Source organism: Gavia stellata, chromosome 29 (genome assembly GCF_030936135.1).
Source record: "Gavia stellata isolate bGavSte3 chromosome 29, bGavSte3.hap2, whole genome shotgun sequence".
Classification (NCBI taxonomy): domain Eukaryota; kingdom Metazoa; phylum Chordata; class Aves; order Gaviiformes; family Gaviidae; genus Gavia; species Gavia stellata.
The window spans coordinates 2355264-2372059 of record NC_082622.1 but is presented as its reverse complement, the minus strand read 5'-3'; the positions used below and the strand labels follow the sequence as shown (position 1 = coordinate 2372059).

At 48.7% G+C, this 16796-nt stretch overlaps 1 protein-coding gene across 1 annotated transcript in view; it reads right to left on the bottom strand.

The window, feature by feature from the left end:
* Positions 1–1202: 1202 nt before the first annotated feature.
* Positions 1203–16796, bottom strand: part of CSMD2 (CUB and Sushi multiple domains 2) — a 304852-nt gene continuing 289258 nt past the window's right edge. The window contains exons 59-70 of the mRNA XM_059830635.1: positions 16036–16215; positions 14653–14826; positions 13291–13464; positions 10090–10163; positions 8525–8636; positions 6448–6627; positions 5806–5871; positions 5058–5219; positions 4100–4212; positions 3263–3350; positions 1940–2078; positions 1203–1362 (exon numbers count right to left, since the gene is read on the bottom strand). Of these exons, the coding sequence (XP_059686618.1) occupies positions 1203–1362; positions 1940–2078; positions 3263–3350; positions 4100–4212; positions 5058–5219; positions 5806–5871; positions 6448–6627; positions 8525–8636; positions 10090–10163; positions 13291–13464; positions 14653–14826; positions 16036–16215 (1622 nt within the window). The remainder of the gene's footprint in view (positions 1363–1939; positions 2079–3262; positions 3351–4099; positions 4213–5057; positions 5220–5805; positions 5872–6447; positions 6628–8524; positions 8637–10089; positions 10164–13290; positions 13465–14652; positions 14827–16035; positions 16216–16796) is intronic.

The following is a 16796-nucleotide window of genomic DNA, read 5'->3' as shown; positions in this document are numbered from 1 at the left end:
GAAAAGCTTGCAAAGTTTTGCTTCTCTCATTGAAAAGGTCCCATTTGAAAACTCTTCCTCCGCAAAAGCCCTGGGTTAGAAAAACCAACAAAGCAATAACCCACAAAACCAAACGAAGACAAAGCAAGTATTAATCCTGTCGCATACTGGTATTTTCCATCAACCCCAGCCAGCACCTTGTGCAGTGCAACCCGCTTTTGCCTCTTTGTTGTCCAAGCTCTTCCCAAAAGTGGGAGGCAGTTGGTGGGACCCCACACACCCCACTGCTCCCTCCAGGAACACGTAACCAAGAGCAGGTTGTGAAAGCCTTCCCATCACCTTGCCTCCCAGGTCCTCCACTTCCCCAGGTCTTGACGTTGGGCTGAGACCCACGGGCAGGGTGGGAGAGAGGAGTTGTGCCGGAGCAGACCTTTGGTTGGTTTCATTGTCCACGGCAGGATGGAGAGGGTGGATGAGGACGACAGAGGACAACCCAGCAGTCTCTCGGGAGTTAACGCAAAGTCCAACGAGGTGTAGCAGCTTCTCCACAGCCTCAACAAGGTTGGGAGGAGGGAGATGGGGAGGGAATGGATGAAGACTAGTGAGGTGAAACACAATCATCCACTAGACACCGACCCCGGAGGAATCTGGGACAACGGGAAAGGAAGGGCAAGAGAAAAGGAAACAGTTTGTTATTACACACAGAAACGCTGGGAAAGCCTGCAATGGCTTCATCATCTCAAACGAAAAACGTTCCAGTCTAGAAGTGCTCTTAAAGTCCACAGGGTACTTTTGTTTACGACACTAAGTTATCTCTCTGTGCCTGTGCAGTAAAACTTTTAAACCCCTTGCTTTACCCTCATCTGATCACTGTGCAAAACACCCTGTCTGGAGTCAGACAGTGAATGATCACTCTTAGAAACTCCTTTTTTCTTTCACCTGGTGACTGTTCTCACCACAGGGCTATTTGGATTTGCTTTGCCACTGGTCCCCAAGAGGTCCTGCCCCAACTGGCCGTGAGCACCTGACACCCAGAGATGGGGATGCTGGTTTGGGGCTTGCCCTGGGCAGAGATGATCTCCTGGGCAATCTGAACCACTCTGGGTGCTCCTTTGAACCCCTGCTTCCACCCAGCATTTACAAGTGACGAACAGGAGGAGAGCGGTGGCACGGTCCCACTCTCACGCTCCCTTTGTGCCCACTCACCGCAGAGGGGACGGGTGCTATACAGCTGTGCACACAGTGCTGACTGTGAACTCCGTCTCGTTGGCCATGATGTCCGTGGGCTGCAGGTTTCGGTCATACATAGGATTTTCAAACGTTGCTCGGACGTTGCTGTTTTCATGGCCTGCGTAGCCATTGAATGGGACTTTTGGTCTTCTCCTGCAGTATGTCAGAGAGAAAATCCAGAGAGGTCACAGATACTCCTGCTGTAGACAGCTGAATAGCCCTGACAAGAAGTCAGTGGAAAGGAAAAAGCTGCTTTTGAAGAGGGTAAACACCTGGGGATAAGGCAGGAGGGATCTATAGAAAAATCTTACTATAGATGTGTAGCACAGGCAGCTCCCTGGGCTTTGCTATAGCCCTAAGTGTGCTCCCTCTGCAGAGCAGCCAGTCTGCGTGATGCTTTGCAGTGCAGCAGCATTTCCACAGCAATGCATTGATCAGGAGAAATAACTATTTACGACATATGCAAAGCCAGCTTGAATGCTGAAGTATGAAATTTACTTTGCCTTATCCTACTTAATGTTGCCACAAATCTTATTAATGGTCATAAGAGCCCTCAACGCTCTCTTCTCCTAACACCCTTGGCCCCTCCACACATGCTTTCTCTGTTATTTTTTCACCTGAATTAAATGAGAAACCAGGTCTAGGGGAAGTGCTTTTAAGGCAAGCTCACAAATATTTCTGTCAGCCCCCTGATTTTGTTTCACCTACTGGCATCATTCCTGAAACCCACCTGTGTTTGTAGAGATAAAGCACAAACCCTGCAATAATCAGGGCTATGAAAGGCACAAGAATGGCAGCTGCCACAGAACTGCTGTTTGATGCAAAATGGTGTCCTATTGATTCTGGATCATTTTCCATCATGCTGATGTCTGAAACACAGCAGAAGTAAGCACATTTCAAAACAGCGCTCTGGGAAATGGGTTTGCTTGAATTACAGGTTACATCATCGACAACAGAACAAGACGGTTACAAGCGTTGCTGTAAAAGGTAATCAAAAGCTTCTGAGCTGCATGGAGAATGGTTTGGAGATCTAGCCTAGCTTAGACATCATCATTTATTTAGAAGTGCAATTACAGAGAGATGTAAACAGATTTATCTTGCCAAAATTCTCAAACTTGGATGCTTAAAGTTAGGCTTTAAGGGAGACTTTCAAAGGCTGCAATAATGAGCATCTAATTCTCCATAAAGGTGACAAGACTCCAGGGTCAGATTCCAAAAAACCTAAGAGACTGAAGAGCTCAAGCCACATTTAAGAGATATTTAGGAGCTTAGACCTTGGGTCATCTAAGCTCTGAAGTGCCTCTGTGATTTCTGAAAGTAAGATGGAGACACTTTTTGTGGTAGCAATGGGATTTGGGCTTTTAGGTCAGACATCCGGCAACATGGAGAAAAAAAGTGTCCAGGTGCTATTTCTGGTTCCAAACTCTTTGTGTCTTCGAACAGAAACCTGTTTATTTAAATGGCTTTGTTCCCAAATTAAAAATTTTGGTGTCATTTGTCTCCCCCAAATCTTATAACATCCAAGCTGAGGATGGGCTTAGCCCCCCTTGCCAGAATATCCAGTGTTCAATGTATTTGTGTTTAGACACAAGCCAGGGCAGAGCAGCTGCACCCATCGTACAGGGAGGAATTGGAGGTGAGAAAGGAGCAAAGTGCAGGGTGGAAGTGCTGCCAGGCGATGGGGACCCCCTCCTCCCCGTGCAGCGCGGCACCGCTCTGCCTCAACCGCGAAGAAACAGAAGCCGTTTCGGATGTGACCATCTCCCACCTCCATGAGGTACAGAGATTTGAGGGCACCCGATTTCTCCACCCCAGCAGCCAGTTTGGGTTTTGCGAGCTCTCTTAAAAATGATGTACCGAGAGGAGCTGGAAAGGGTTAGGTTAAACCTGATGGTTCAAAAACATCTACAAAGATCTGGTCTGGCAGGGTTGAAAATTAAAGCCAAGGACAGGAGAAATGTTTCCTGTTTGAAAAACTCCACTACCACCAAAATCCAGCAATCTAGCATAATTGAGCAATCAAGGGAAAAAAGAGTAATCAGAGGAAGTTTACCAAGTCTCTGAAGGCCAAACTGCCCAAAGCCTTTGCCACGCACAAAGCCCTGGTACACAAACGTGCCACTTGATGACTCTGATGAGACCTACAATGACAGGAGAGCACAGAGCAACAGATTTGTTCAACACTTCCCTGGGATTTTAAGCACCCATCTTATCACAGCCTCTTTCAAGTTCACGCACAGCATTAATTTGATTCAATTCCCCAGAAAACCATGGCATTTTTTAAGAAGTCTGATGCCCAACAACTTGTTAAGACTCTCACATCTCAAGGGAAGGGAGAAAAACCCACATCTTGTTTGCAATAAACTACAGAACCCGTTGCTGCTTCAACAGGGATGGCGAAGGCTCTGGGCTACAACTGGCCATGGGTCAATCAGATGCATGTTTCTTCTAAGCTCCAGGGGATCTCTCAAGGGCAAGGGAAGTCACCAGACACAGAAATTGGGGCAAGAAGTTGACTCCATAAGCGAAGATTAGCTATTCTAGCTTGAAACATAACAGATATAAAATGCTAAAAATGGAATTCATCATGTTGGTTTCTCCTTTAGTGTTATCTGAAAGATTCACAGACTTAAAACCATAGGGCAATAAAAAACCCAACATACAGCTGCAAGGGCGCATGGAAGAGCTGACTGTCCTGTAATGGTATCTCGCGTGCTGGAAGAATGCCCTCTGTCCCCTTCAAACAAGTAGGTGACTGGAGGATAGCAGCCTCCTCTTGCCACCAGCTAAGGGAGTTATTCCCTCAGCTTCAGCGAGAAAAAAGCCGGGGTTGTGATAGCAACAGGAGTTGTGCGGGTGGACTTTGTGTGTGAGGTGCCCGTGGACTTACATGTCCATCTAGAGCCCATTTATCATTTTTGAACTTGTTGACAAAGATCTCCACTGGCCCCGTTATCTGGTAAACCTGGAGAAGCAGGTGCACATCTTCTTTCTTGTAGATGCCTGAAAAATAAGTGACGTTTCATCACTAGATCACAATGACTCGCTTTGAGTTTGAAGTAATTAACTTCCTACCTGAGAGTAGAGAAATCACCTCATCATCTTAGAGGGGACAACAACTTCTACCAACCCCACCAGTGGGACGCACTGGGAAACACACCGCGAACACACAATCCCACATCCACCCCCAGGTTATTAAAGACATTTTGCACACAGAATCACAGAATCACTAAGGTTGGAAAAGACCTGTAAGATCAAGTCCAACCTTAAAAAAAAACAAAACCAAAAACAAACAAAAAAAAAAAACACCACAAAAAACAAACCACAACACACCAAAAACCAACCCACCCAACACCACCCAGCACCATGCCCATCAAGCCACATCCACACGCTCCTTGAATACCTCCAGGGAGGGTGACTCTACCACCTCCCTGGGCAGCCTGTTCCAATGTTTCACTACTCTCTCAAACGGGAGAGACTCAGCTGTTAATGTTCAGGTTATGTGGCTGGATCAGTAACAACCTGGTGCTCCTTGGCGGGCAGGGACAAGGAGCACTCACAACTTTTAATCTTCTTTGTCTTGGACTACAACTCCACCACTCCAGCGCACAGGGAACGGACGATGGACGGGGTTCAGCTGCCTTTCAGGTAGAGTGAAAGCAAACTCAGGTACATGATTTTGTTTGTCTTGGTTCAATCAGAGATTGGAGACTTCAAATCTGGGTGGTTCTGTGAAGCTCTATCAGAACGTCAACAGCATTGATACAGCAGAGCACACTGCCCCTCGCTCTCTGAGCCCACTTACGACAAGTGTAAATCCCTACAAAGGGCTGTGTCGGCTCCCTTACCAGACACCTGGAGCTCCACGCCGCTGTGGTCTATCAGAGTGGCATTGACTTTACTGGTGGCAGGGTCGAAGCTAGTGACAGACAGCATCGCAGGCTGCTTCTTCCCCATGTATTCGTAGGAGCCTTTCCAAAGGGAATTCCTTGCAAACACATCAGCAGGCACTAGAAACCACAGTAATTGGGGATGCAGAAAAACAAGAGCATTGCCATTTATTTCCATTTTTCAGAAATCAAAATAGAGCAAATTTCTTTCTTTCTCTGAATTCACAATTATGTATTTAAATATCTCAAATCCCACCCACTCTCTGTTTTATCTTCACTGAGTACAAAGCCAAAGAGAGAACAAATAAGCTGATGACTTTAATTCTGTTGTTTTGACAAAAAATGCCTCTAAAGTTTTAAAAACAAACCAACCCCCAAAATAACCTCCTAGGAAAAGCTAACAAAACCCTTCTTTTTTTTAAAAAGGTCTAACGTAAGACCTCCTAGAGGGCTCCAGTCTCTGGAGTACCCTGGAGAGGGCAGTGGATGTTGGTGCCCCATTCCCTTAAGGCTCCTCTCCATTCTCCAGTGAAGCACGAAGAGGACGGCGCATGTGGGCTGCTTTCACCAGCCCAGCAGTTTCAAAACCTGCAAGGAACAGCCGGGTTTCTGGCTGCCCTGGGGAAGGGACAGGAGGGGATGGACCTGGTAAGGTCCAGGCCCAGCACTAATGTGTCCCACGGAAGAGCGAGTCCCGCTATGGTACCTGACACCTTGGCGAGCGGTGGGTCCCGCGCGGTGCCAACCGGCCTTCCGCTGGGGCGGACATCAGCTGAAAAGAGAGGGGCAAACCACTGCTGGTGAATATCGCGGCGTCTGATGCTGTTGAGACGCTTCTACTGTGCTGGTGCTAACAGAGGACAGCCTTCGGCTGGCATCGCTCACACACGTAACGTGGCTGCACGTCCCTGCGTACAGGGGCTTTGGACGGGTTCCTGCCCAGCCCACTGCAACAGCACAAAACTTTCATTTACTGTCCTCCCCTGCCACCTGCTCCAAACCAAGTGTCCAGACAGCGCTACCATGCTGCGCGAGAGCCACACAGCTCTATTTCAAGAACAGACCACTACATTTTCCTGATCTAAGACTCTGAGGTAGGTAAAGAACAAACTGTGTCTTGTGCAGATGCTTCTACATCCAAACCATCAGGCAGAAAATTTCCCAGCTGCCTCTCCCCTGGGACCTGCACAGGACCCTGCGGGAGCTGCGGTCTCTACGGCCAGCTCAGCCATGCAAACACACGCGTGTAGGTCTAAGAGAATAGCCGTTCCCTCTTGGGGGGCAATGTTCCCTTCTACAGAGGTATAAGCAAACATGAAACTAGGGTCACACTGCTCAGAGCTTTTACCGAGGCAAATAGGTGGTTTTCCTGTCCAGCTGCCATCTGCTTTGCAGGTTCGATGCTCGGATCCTCCGGTGAGATAGTACCCACTCTGACAGGAATAGATCAAGGTGTAGCCCAGAGATGGCAAATCCAGAGCACCAACGTTGGCGTGGGAGGGGGTCTCCGGTTGCTTACAGTGGTGAGCTGAAAAGCAGAAGGAAGACAGAGATCAGAGATACCATCCAGTCGTACACAGAAAGGCAGAAGAGTGACACCATGACGTCAGCAAGGACAGAAATCTCTTACAAGAGCTTTTTTCAGTAAAAGCTTTCTCTGCTCACTGAGGGAGGCAATGCCATGCCCAGATTTCTCCCAGCCAGATGAATTAATGAGACCTCTTCCCATACTTCCCTGGCTAGATTGCTCTTTCTGGCTAAAGCTCTCAGGGGATCCTTCACTCGGTTCCAGATTCCATGAACTGAAAATCAGGCTCTGCCATCCCCCACCTTTTAAGGGAAAACAGTCAAAACCAAATGATGTTAAAGACACCTTCCCTCCTTCCTTTGAACTCTTCCCCCAGAACTGTGTCCCAGAAATATCTGCAGCCTGAAAACTGCCTTTACAGGACATCAAGACCCGGTAAGTTAAGCCGGTGATTCCAGTGAGTGCATTGTAGATCTGTTTTTGTATAATCTTTCTTCATAAGACCACTGTCCTACTAACGATTTGCACCCACCCGTCCATAGGATCACACAGTAAGTTCTCAGAAGTGTGCAATAGTCATAAATTCCTGTAATTACTTAGTAACTTTCAGGATTTGGCCACAGACACTTAAGCTGAGCTTGCCCAGCTCCCTGTCACCAGAGCGAGCGCGTGCCCTGTTGTAAATGTGTCACCACTTTCCTTGAGAAGTTACCGCACAAAGCGAATCAATCACGGGGCCGGGAAGCTCCCTCCCACCCACACTGTAAATTTGCCCTTTCTGTAGCTCTCAAACTGCCCATGAATGAAAACAAATCCTCAGCAGCCTTCACAAGGTATTATCTTCATCCTTGTTTTACAGGAGACGAAATAATAAAACCCAGAAAGCTGAAAGACTAACCCCAACTCGCATGGGCTGGGAGCCCCGCTGCGAGCCCGCAGCCCAGCTCGGGGGCGGTGGTTCAGCACTCGTTAGCAGTAACCGCATCCAACTCCACGCTGCGGATGGAGAAGGTTTTACACAAAACCTAAAGGCAACAAAACTCAGCAGTCCTTACTGGCACGGGAAAGCCAAAACCCTCCTCTATTTCAATGCACCTAGCACCAGGCGCAAAATCCCACGTACGGCCACAGCTGCTGCTGCATCCCTGCAGTCTTCCAGTTCAGCAGAGAGAAGCCTGTGAATTTGGGGACGCACTCCCACCGCCCAGGCGAGCAGCGGGGAAGGGCAGCTGCCTTCCAGAGCAACCGCCCCCCTCTCCCCTGATGCTACATGTAAGAGATTTTGAAGGCAGATGCCCCGGTCGGGGTGCTCGCAGCACGAGCACCTACAGGGTTTGTTAGCGGAAAAAAAATCTCACCAATAAACCACCTCACAAGGGAAGGGGAAAAGCTTTTTAATACTTCTGATACAGAAGCCATGATGGATATTACCACTTAAATACATTACATTAAACTCCTTCTGGTGCAGCAGGGAAAAGATGATGGATGGCTTAAAAGAAAGAGCAACACGTTATTAAAGATGAGGAGAAACACCGCTCCGCCGGAGAGCCCTTCTGGCTAAATGTTAACCTCGGTCCCTGGAGTGTGAGCTCACACCTCTGCCATCAAATGAGGCTTCAGAAGCACAAACCAAAGTCTCACCTGAAACTATGTCTCTGAGGAAGGGACAAGTAAAAAAATCTTCGCTGAAATCAGAAGTGGCTGCTGGTATAGTCATGTCGGGAGAGAACTGATTGCGTGATCTCCCTTTTCTTCAAGAACATGGTTTTCAGAGCTCTCCCCCCAGATTACCAGCTCTTCAGAGCCAGCAATTTGCAGGGTGAAGCACAGCAACAAAACAAAGCCACAGCATGGTCAAAGACCCCGGTTTCCTTTGACAAAACCTCCCAAGACTTACGGACGCAGGCCGGCTGCACGCCGCTCCACGTCAGGTTGGGGAGGCAGGTCCTGGTGGTGGAGCCCTGCAGCAGGTATCCCTTCTGGCACTTGAAAAAGATGATGCTTCCCACCTGTTTCAATAGGAGATAAACCACTGAACTTGCCAGTGCAACGTGATTCACCCATGCTTATAATACAAAAGTACTTCTATAATTTTCCATCTTCTATATGCTGGAGAGGAGAGAGAGTTGTCTGCTTTCTGCCCTCACCGCCCTGCCAGAGTCTGGCGTCGAGAAAGCTCTCGGAGCCCCTGGAAAGCTGCGGCCTTTAACTGTGCAGGGAGTTGCTTCTTTTAGTGAGAGAGGCAAGGCTGCTTTGTCTTTTAAATACACCCAAAGCCCGCATCAAACATAGGTGCTCTTAGAAAGGGCTGAATTTTTTGCCAAAAAGGATATTCAATGTAAGTAGTATCAACAAACACCCTGTAGCTGTATTATAAATGCCGATTTGGATTGTGAATAGCAAAAAGGATCACACAACCTGAAAACTGACTTTTCAACATTTTGGAAGTATGCTTACTTTTTGTGGACTATCCGCTTTTTTGCATTTGGTTTCAACCAAATTATTATTTCAACCAAACCGTTATCGTATAATGGAGTTCCCTCCCTGCTTCAGACAGGTTGGCCCTATGACGCTGTTCGGCTGCGAGCCCTGTTATTGCAACCGGATTTGCTTTAAAACCAGAATACGCTGGAATAAAATTGCCAAGCAGGGCTTTGAGTACCTTTCCCATCCTCCCTAGTGAGGCTGTACCACGCAGGCCACCTCCTCGCTGACCCTGCAGCTGCGTTTCATCCCAGGGTCGCTCCTGGACTCTCAGCTGGCTGCTGCGGTCCCCCGGGTACCGCACCCAAAGGCGCCACTTCCCCGTAACGCACTCTGCTCCGGCCACCACCTCATCCCCTGCGCGAGCACCTGAGGCGGCTCCGCTACGGCATGCAGCTCTCAGACTGGCAGCTCTTACAGAAGTCAGGCCTATGGTGCCTCAGTATTAATTAAAAACTAGAATTAATTCATTAAAACCCAGGATTAAGATAACTAATTAGCAGCAAAAGTGAAAGATCCACTCTGGCAGGAATAGCCACATGGAATCAGCTATCCCGGCCCCGCGCCCAGCTCCGTTACAGCAGGGAACGGGCACCCGCAGGGACGGCAGCGGAGGCTGGAGATGGAGCACCCCAGGGAATCGCTTTGGTTTTTTTTCTCTCCTTTCCACTGATTTCATACTGTACAGAAGCAGAGATTAAGAAAACCACCTACAGAATTTGGTCTGAAAATGAATGGAAATGATGTCTCCAATGTGAATACTAATTACACTAATAACTATTAATTAGCACTGTAATTAATATCATAAATAATGCATTGCTAGTTAATCCCATACAAATGCACTCTGAGGTCTAATGGAGCACACCGGGATGTCCTGCTCACGGGAAGACACATTAATCCATGACCGGACTCAGACACGGACTAACCACAGCGAGTATGAGGGGTGCAGCCGGGGAGACCCCGCTGCCGTGACCGTACCTGGTAGCCCTGGGAGTTGTTCTGCATCCCAAAGAGAGGCACGCCGGGGTCCGCACACGTCGTGAGGCTGGGGTCTTAAAAGAAAAGAACAGAGGCAGTGTTTTAAAGCAGCAGTTGTGAAAGCCACGTCAGAGCTCTGTCTTCCCGTGCTCTCCACACAGAAAGATCGTGCTGCGCCTTCGCAACAAGACAGAAGTATTTTGCTACAGAAGGAATACATAGCAACAAGGAAAAATACATGGACCTTTCTGTTCTTAAATCCCTGACTGCTGCAACGCAAACTAACCAGAGGCACTCTATCACCCAGGAGAAAAAGTGAGAACATAGATCTTGTCTCGGGGACAACTCTCTTCCCCTTCCCCTGTTCTACACACGATGAGCAAAGCATCCAGCTCAGCAGTGCTGTGCCCTCCGCTTCCACTGGCCCTCCCCTGCACCGAGGGCTGCGGTGACCCCCTCCTCTCCTGCGCCCCGGGTCAGCGCCTTCGTCCTTCTGGGCTCAGCTCGGCTGTCGCTCGCACCTCGCTATTTCATCGTGATAGATGGGAGCTGGAAATTTTAATGCATCTCAGATACATAATCTCTCTTTATGCCTCGTTTGGTCTATCATCTATCAGAAGGCGAATACACGCCATTCAGTAGGAATACCTGCTGCTGCCCTTCTAGCATCTATCAGTTCCTTTTTTCCCCCCCAGCATGTTGACAGTAGCAGGGCATCCATGGAATTAAGGCAGAGATGCATCACACCAATCTTAGCGTCCCAAACTCAGTAAAGGAAACCGAAGCTTCTGTCTGAAAGGCAGCTCAGCAGCAGCAAGTTCCCTGCTCCTTGGGATCACGGGATTGAGGTAAGCTGCAATGCTGGCCACAGGGATGCTCCGGTACCCGGCCGGGGCAGCCACGTTAGCAGGGAGCTGGAGTGTCGCAGATCCCGGTGCAATCAGATGAGAGTCTGCTCTGGATTCCCAGCCTTCTTTCTTCAGCATGCTCAACACTGCTACGAGAAGGACCGTAAGCCCCACAGCAAATCCTTCTCTGCACTTACTCAAAATACTCCAATTGACAGGATTGCGCAAGACAAGAAATGAACTAAGACAAGTCTCCAGAACCCAACGCAGTGGGACAGAAGTGGCCTGTCACTATAGCCTGCAGCTGCAGGACAACGGAGCACAACTTCCGTACCTAACGGCATGGCTGTTTATTTTTCTGCCTTTATTCCTCATTATCTGACTAATCAGCCTCTTCACATGATGCACTTGTTGGCGCTGTCCCCAGGTCCTCGGAGCTGCGGTGAGTAACTACACAAGGGATACAAAATGTGGCCCATCTGGGGCCACGGCACACAAGCTAATTCATTTTCCGTCATTCGGCTCTGCTGAGCTTTTGTCATTTATCACTGATGCAGTTTCCATGGAAGCCCCCAGCCAAATCACAGTGTCTAAAATAAATAAATAAAGAGCCCCCTTGCTGGATGAGGTGGCAGGTGATGGATGGCAGAGGGTGGAGGGCAGAGCCTCGGTCTCCTGGCTGCATCTGGGGGGTCTGTGGTGCTGGCAATCCAACGCGTCTCAAAAATGGGTGAGATCTGAGTAAATACAATGCTTTGGGTTCAGCTGCTTGTGTCAGAAACTGACATTTCGGGTTAAGGTTTTGTAGACACACAAGTCTTCTCCCTTCCCATAGTTTGTTTTGGGGAGATAAATTCTAAGTACATTTCATCAGCAGCAGGTACAGCTGTATTTGCCGGGTTCAATCACAGCCGGCTCTGGAGGGCTGGGTGCCATGTACGTATGATAGGATCCTGCATAAAGATTTGCAAGAAAGTGATGAAGCATTAGAGAAAAACCTGACACCAGACAAAATTCACAACAGTAGGCAGGTGCTCCCAACTCTTCGTACGCGAGAAAGCTCCTGGTGAAATCAATAGGAAACTAGAAGACTTTGAGGTTCAGGCCATGAGTATTTTTACATTACTGTAATTGGTGATGCATTCATTTGTAGCTAGAACGACTGAAAAGCGTGGAGAACAGCCTGAGATCGGTTCCTGCCCCAGATGCCCACATAAGGTGATGATGGTGGTGCTCAGGCAGACAGTTAAGGTAACAGCACACAGCCCGTGCACTTCATCACCACGGGAGCCCTGGAGTTCAAAAATGTAGCCAGAGTTTTAAACAGGCGAAGAATGCTGTGAGTAATTATGATTATATACCTCCCAGAGGTTTCAAAGGGTTCTTGACGCCCCAGAAAATGGGCACCTGAAGAACGTGTGGAAATTTCAGCCTGAATCCCAGCACTGCAGCTAGGCAAAGCAATCTGTAGGATTTTGACCTCTGTATACAGCACTTTCCTCAGAGCTGGTATTCTGCCATCCTGGATATAATTCAAAGGCAGCAGAGAACGTAAGAGCTCTCACATGCACCCTTTAGGCAGAACTCAGTTTTGCTGCAGTTTCTGTGAGCAGTCAGCTCCGCTCCACAGCAGCCCATGGCTGCTCTCTGCGGTCAAACTGCATTCCCAGTCCCATCGCTGGTAACGATACCGTGCGTCTCCACAGAGCAGCGTGCTGGGTTGGAGGTCCCCAAGGAAGCCTGGAAGCAGCCCAGAGCCCAGGGCTGTACAAAGACAACAATTTTGATGTTGTCCGGGGAATAGCAGCATTCACACGGTACAGAGCACGGGTGCAGGCACAGCACTGCACGGGTGCGCTGCCACTGTCCCCAGCCCCAGAGGTAACTCGGGCAGCACCAGCCTTGGGGACCTCTGCGTGGTGCTGCCCTCTGCGGGCTCTCACACAGCCCTCAAACCTTACGGCCCAGGTTGCAGACGTTAACCTGGGAAGTTCTGCAGGGGAACTTCTCCTGCCTGCCCACCGGCAGCCCAAGCACAGTGCTAAGGAGCAGTAACAGGGAGGAGATTGTCTTCCTCGGACGTACTACGTATTGACGTCCGTCAGCGGCAGGAATGATGGGGACAGGCGCTGAATCTAAGCAGCAAGCCCCAAGAGAAGGAGATGGGTTGCTTACCACCAGCTAGTATGCACAAACCAAAAGCATCATCCCTATACATTCCAATTTTCGGGGAAACAAAGTGCTAACGTCTGCAAACCCAGAGAAGAAAACCAACTTTGCTACAAATGGAAAAGCAAGGCGACAACTCAAAGCTCTTTGCTTGTAGATGCAAGACAGAGGAGTCTCCCCTTACCTATGCAGCTGGGCTGGGTCCCGCTCCACGTCCCGTCGGACTGGCAGAACCTCCGGGCTGATCCCACCAGCACAAGCGGGGCTAAGCAGGAGAAGGAGACGGAAGAGCGGTACGTGAAGCCTCTGTCCTCCCTCCTGCCTTGAGCAGGTATCCCCGGATCACCGCAGAACACAGCTGCAACAGGCAAAGAGACAAGTGGATTGCGATGAACCTCCTCAAGAGCAAGCAATGTTAATAAGCTAAAGATGGGTCTATTAATGGCCCAAACCTTACCACTCCCTGCCGTCAAACTCTGTGATTGACTAGGGAATTAGTAGTGGCAGAAGGCGTTGCTGGCTACCTTCCTTGTAATTCTCTCTTTTTGTCAGTTGCTGTTAATTAACTTCCACCTTCTCACCCATCTTTTCTTTTTTTTTCCCCCTCCTTTTTTTTCCCCTAACAGCATGCTTAGCTTTAAAATGTATCTCTAATTGCACGATGTCAAATCACTATATGGTTCCATGTCACACAGAAAGCCCACTAATTATACGAGATCCAGGGAAAGGTGCAAGGAACACAGTGAGGGCTTTGTATGATTTAATATGAAAATGGCTATTGTGCAGCTGCCAGCCATTCAGCCAAGAAAAGAAATTCAAATCTGCCGTTATCATTATGAGACACTTAACTAATTTTTTTGCATTAGCTATTGTATCAAGCTCGCAGGTTTCCACCCAGCCAAAGCTCTGCCTTCACAAACCATTCCTAACTTCTGCTGCAACAACACAGTGCCCTTTGCCAAAAGGTTTTTTCTCCTATGGCAGTTTCAAGAGCCCTGACTGCAGAAGACTCGATCGCTGGGGAGACACGTGGACAAACAGCCAGTTTTAAAGATGCCTGGTGGACAGGAACATGCAAGATCTTCAGACTTACTGCAAACATGACCTCAACACCTCTGTTACAAGAGGTGGAGTGACTGCCTGTGTCCCCGTGGCCACTACTGCCTCCTCGTTACGGAGATGGCAAACCAAGGCTCCCACCAATTTGGCTGCTGTTGGAGGTGGGGAGAACGTTTGGACTTTCGGCTACAGGCACTCTAAGCACCATCATGCTTGTCTCCTGGCATGCAAAACTCCCACTGACTTCAGTTCATGCAAGACTTCCCTTGGGCTTAGGGGTAGGAAGCACAGCAACCAGGTATTTAGCTTCCCGCAGACTGAGAATGGTCCGTCTGTACCCTCTATGATACTGCCAGGCAAGGCAGAGCTGACACTAAAATCAGCCACACAGAGACCAGGAATGTTGGAGAGAGCATCAAACAACTGCGTTTGAAGCATAGTCCTCCACCCAATTCATGCACGAAGCCGTAGATGGCTGCCTACTCACGAAAGCACTGGGGAATTTCCCCGCTCCAAGTCCCGTTCCCCTCGCAGGTCAGCACAGCGGGCAGGGAGAGCTGATACCCCTCCAGGCAGGCATAGCTCACGCTGGAGCCCCAGCTGAAATCCGAGCCCACGACTTTCCCGTTGGGGATGGCTTGTGGGGATTTACAGATGATAGCTGAACGAAAAACAAAAGCACGCTCAGTTCTCTTGACAGCATAGTTATTTCCATTAACAAGCAAATTCATGTAGGATCAAAGTTATATTCTGCTCTCAAAGAGCACCTCCTGGGACTGGCCTAGCAGGGGGCTGTGCAAACTTTTCCAGCTGTGCATGCAGTTGTAAATCCCAGGATTTTACTTTGAAGTTCGGAGTTAACCAAATCCCAAATCTCCAAGTCAGATTTCTGAGTCAGTGTTCCTTTCCAACCAAAGGTAAGAATCCAGCCTGACTTAGTGTGAAAACTCATCTAAGATTCCCTGAAAGATTCATACATTTTGGACAACCCGGCTGTTTCAGATTAGCAGTTGAATCAACCACCAGTCTGTATTTCATCTACTCTAGGGTGTTTTAATATGACACTTTTGCCGTGCTTTGCTATTCAGCTCAGAAAAGCACTGGGAAAGATGCTAAGCTCATGCAAATCAGCCTGGCCTCCGTATGAGACTCTGTATTATTCCTGCAACATTAGCTCAGTGGAGAGAATGAGAGAGGAGTGTAAGAGCTGCTCTTTACAGCCTCCAAAGGAACTGGAGTATATTTGGAAGTTTCTATGTGGTCTGCATTTGTATCAGAATCATGACAGGTGAATTTTCCAGATTGCTAAAGAAGTACACAGATGCTGCTACAAACCTTATCTACACTTGGTGGGTGAGTAAAACACTCACAGAAGAGATCCAGCCTGTCCTGCAACTGTTCTATTATTTCCCTTTCCTATCTCTGAACTACAGAGGCAATCTCAGAACTGAGAAATAATGAAAGGAGTTGGAAGAAACATTTTTCAGACTTCCAGATGATGCCAAAAAGTGTGTGCTTGCAAAACACAATATTTCATTTGAGTTTGATCTAGGTTTTTTTGAAGAGTAAGTCACTTAACTCTCTGTGCTTCACTCTTCCTTCTATACTACAGGGATATTAGCAATTGCCTCCCTCCCAGGCATATTGTGATGATTGACAGACCTAAAGATAGCAAGGTGTTCATGCTATGTTGATAATATTGCCTAAGTGCCATAAACACAGCGGACAGATTAAACAATAAGACCGAGAAACTCCCGGGTGGGCTCCAGGCACTACGCAGCAGTTGCTGCCTATTACCCTGTCACAAGTTACAAAAAGTTTGTGGCTGGTAAAACTTGCACCCTCCAACATTTACAGCAACCAGTCTTACCCTTGCAGGCAGGTTTGGTGCCATTCCAGGTTCGGTCCTTCGTGCAGGTTAGAGAAGATGCCCTGTCTGACTCCATCGTATACCCAGGCGTGCACTGGAACACCACCGTTTTATTGTAGGTAAAATCACTGCCCAGCCTAATGCCGTTGGCTGGCACACCAGGGTCACCGCAGTTGATCACTGCCAAAGAAAAAGAAAGAAGCATTTCTGGCTGACCATCCCTTGTCTCATGCTTCTGGAGCTGCACCAACTAGAAACCTGATGGCCCTGAGCATTTTCCAATGCCGGACGTAATCCACTAATAGCAGAGAAGGGAGCATTTGTAGCACAGAGGATTTGGAGTGCGGTGCTGCTATGGAGCAGGACGGGCTACAGTACATGGAGAAAACTTTGCTTCTACTCAGTGGAACGAGCAGTGATGTTAATGGCACATTAAGACCTTGCAAGAATAAGTATTAACACACATTAAACATTAAAGAAAACCTGGGTCAAATCTGGGCTAGCTGGAAGACAGTCTGTCCATGGCACCCCTCCTCTTCTCTTTACCCTAGTTACTGTCTCTTATGTAAGACCATGTTCACCGTCATCCACGTTCCTGCTGCAGGCACCCGCGGGTGGGAGCCGTGAGGAGACACAACACGTTCACTGAGGGCTTCGGAGCTGGGGCTCTGCTCACGCATGTCCCGGTGCCGGCACACCGGCAGGCAGGAACGCTCACATGCAGAAGCGGCCCTGGAGAGCCCCTCCCAGTCGGCTGACAT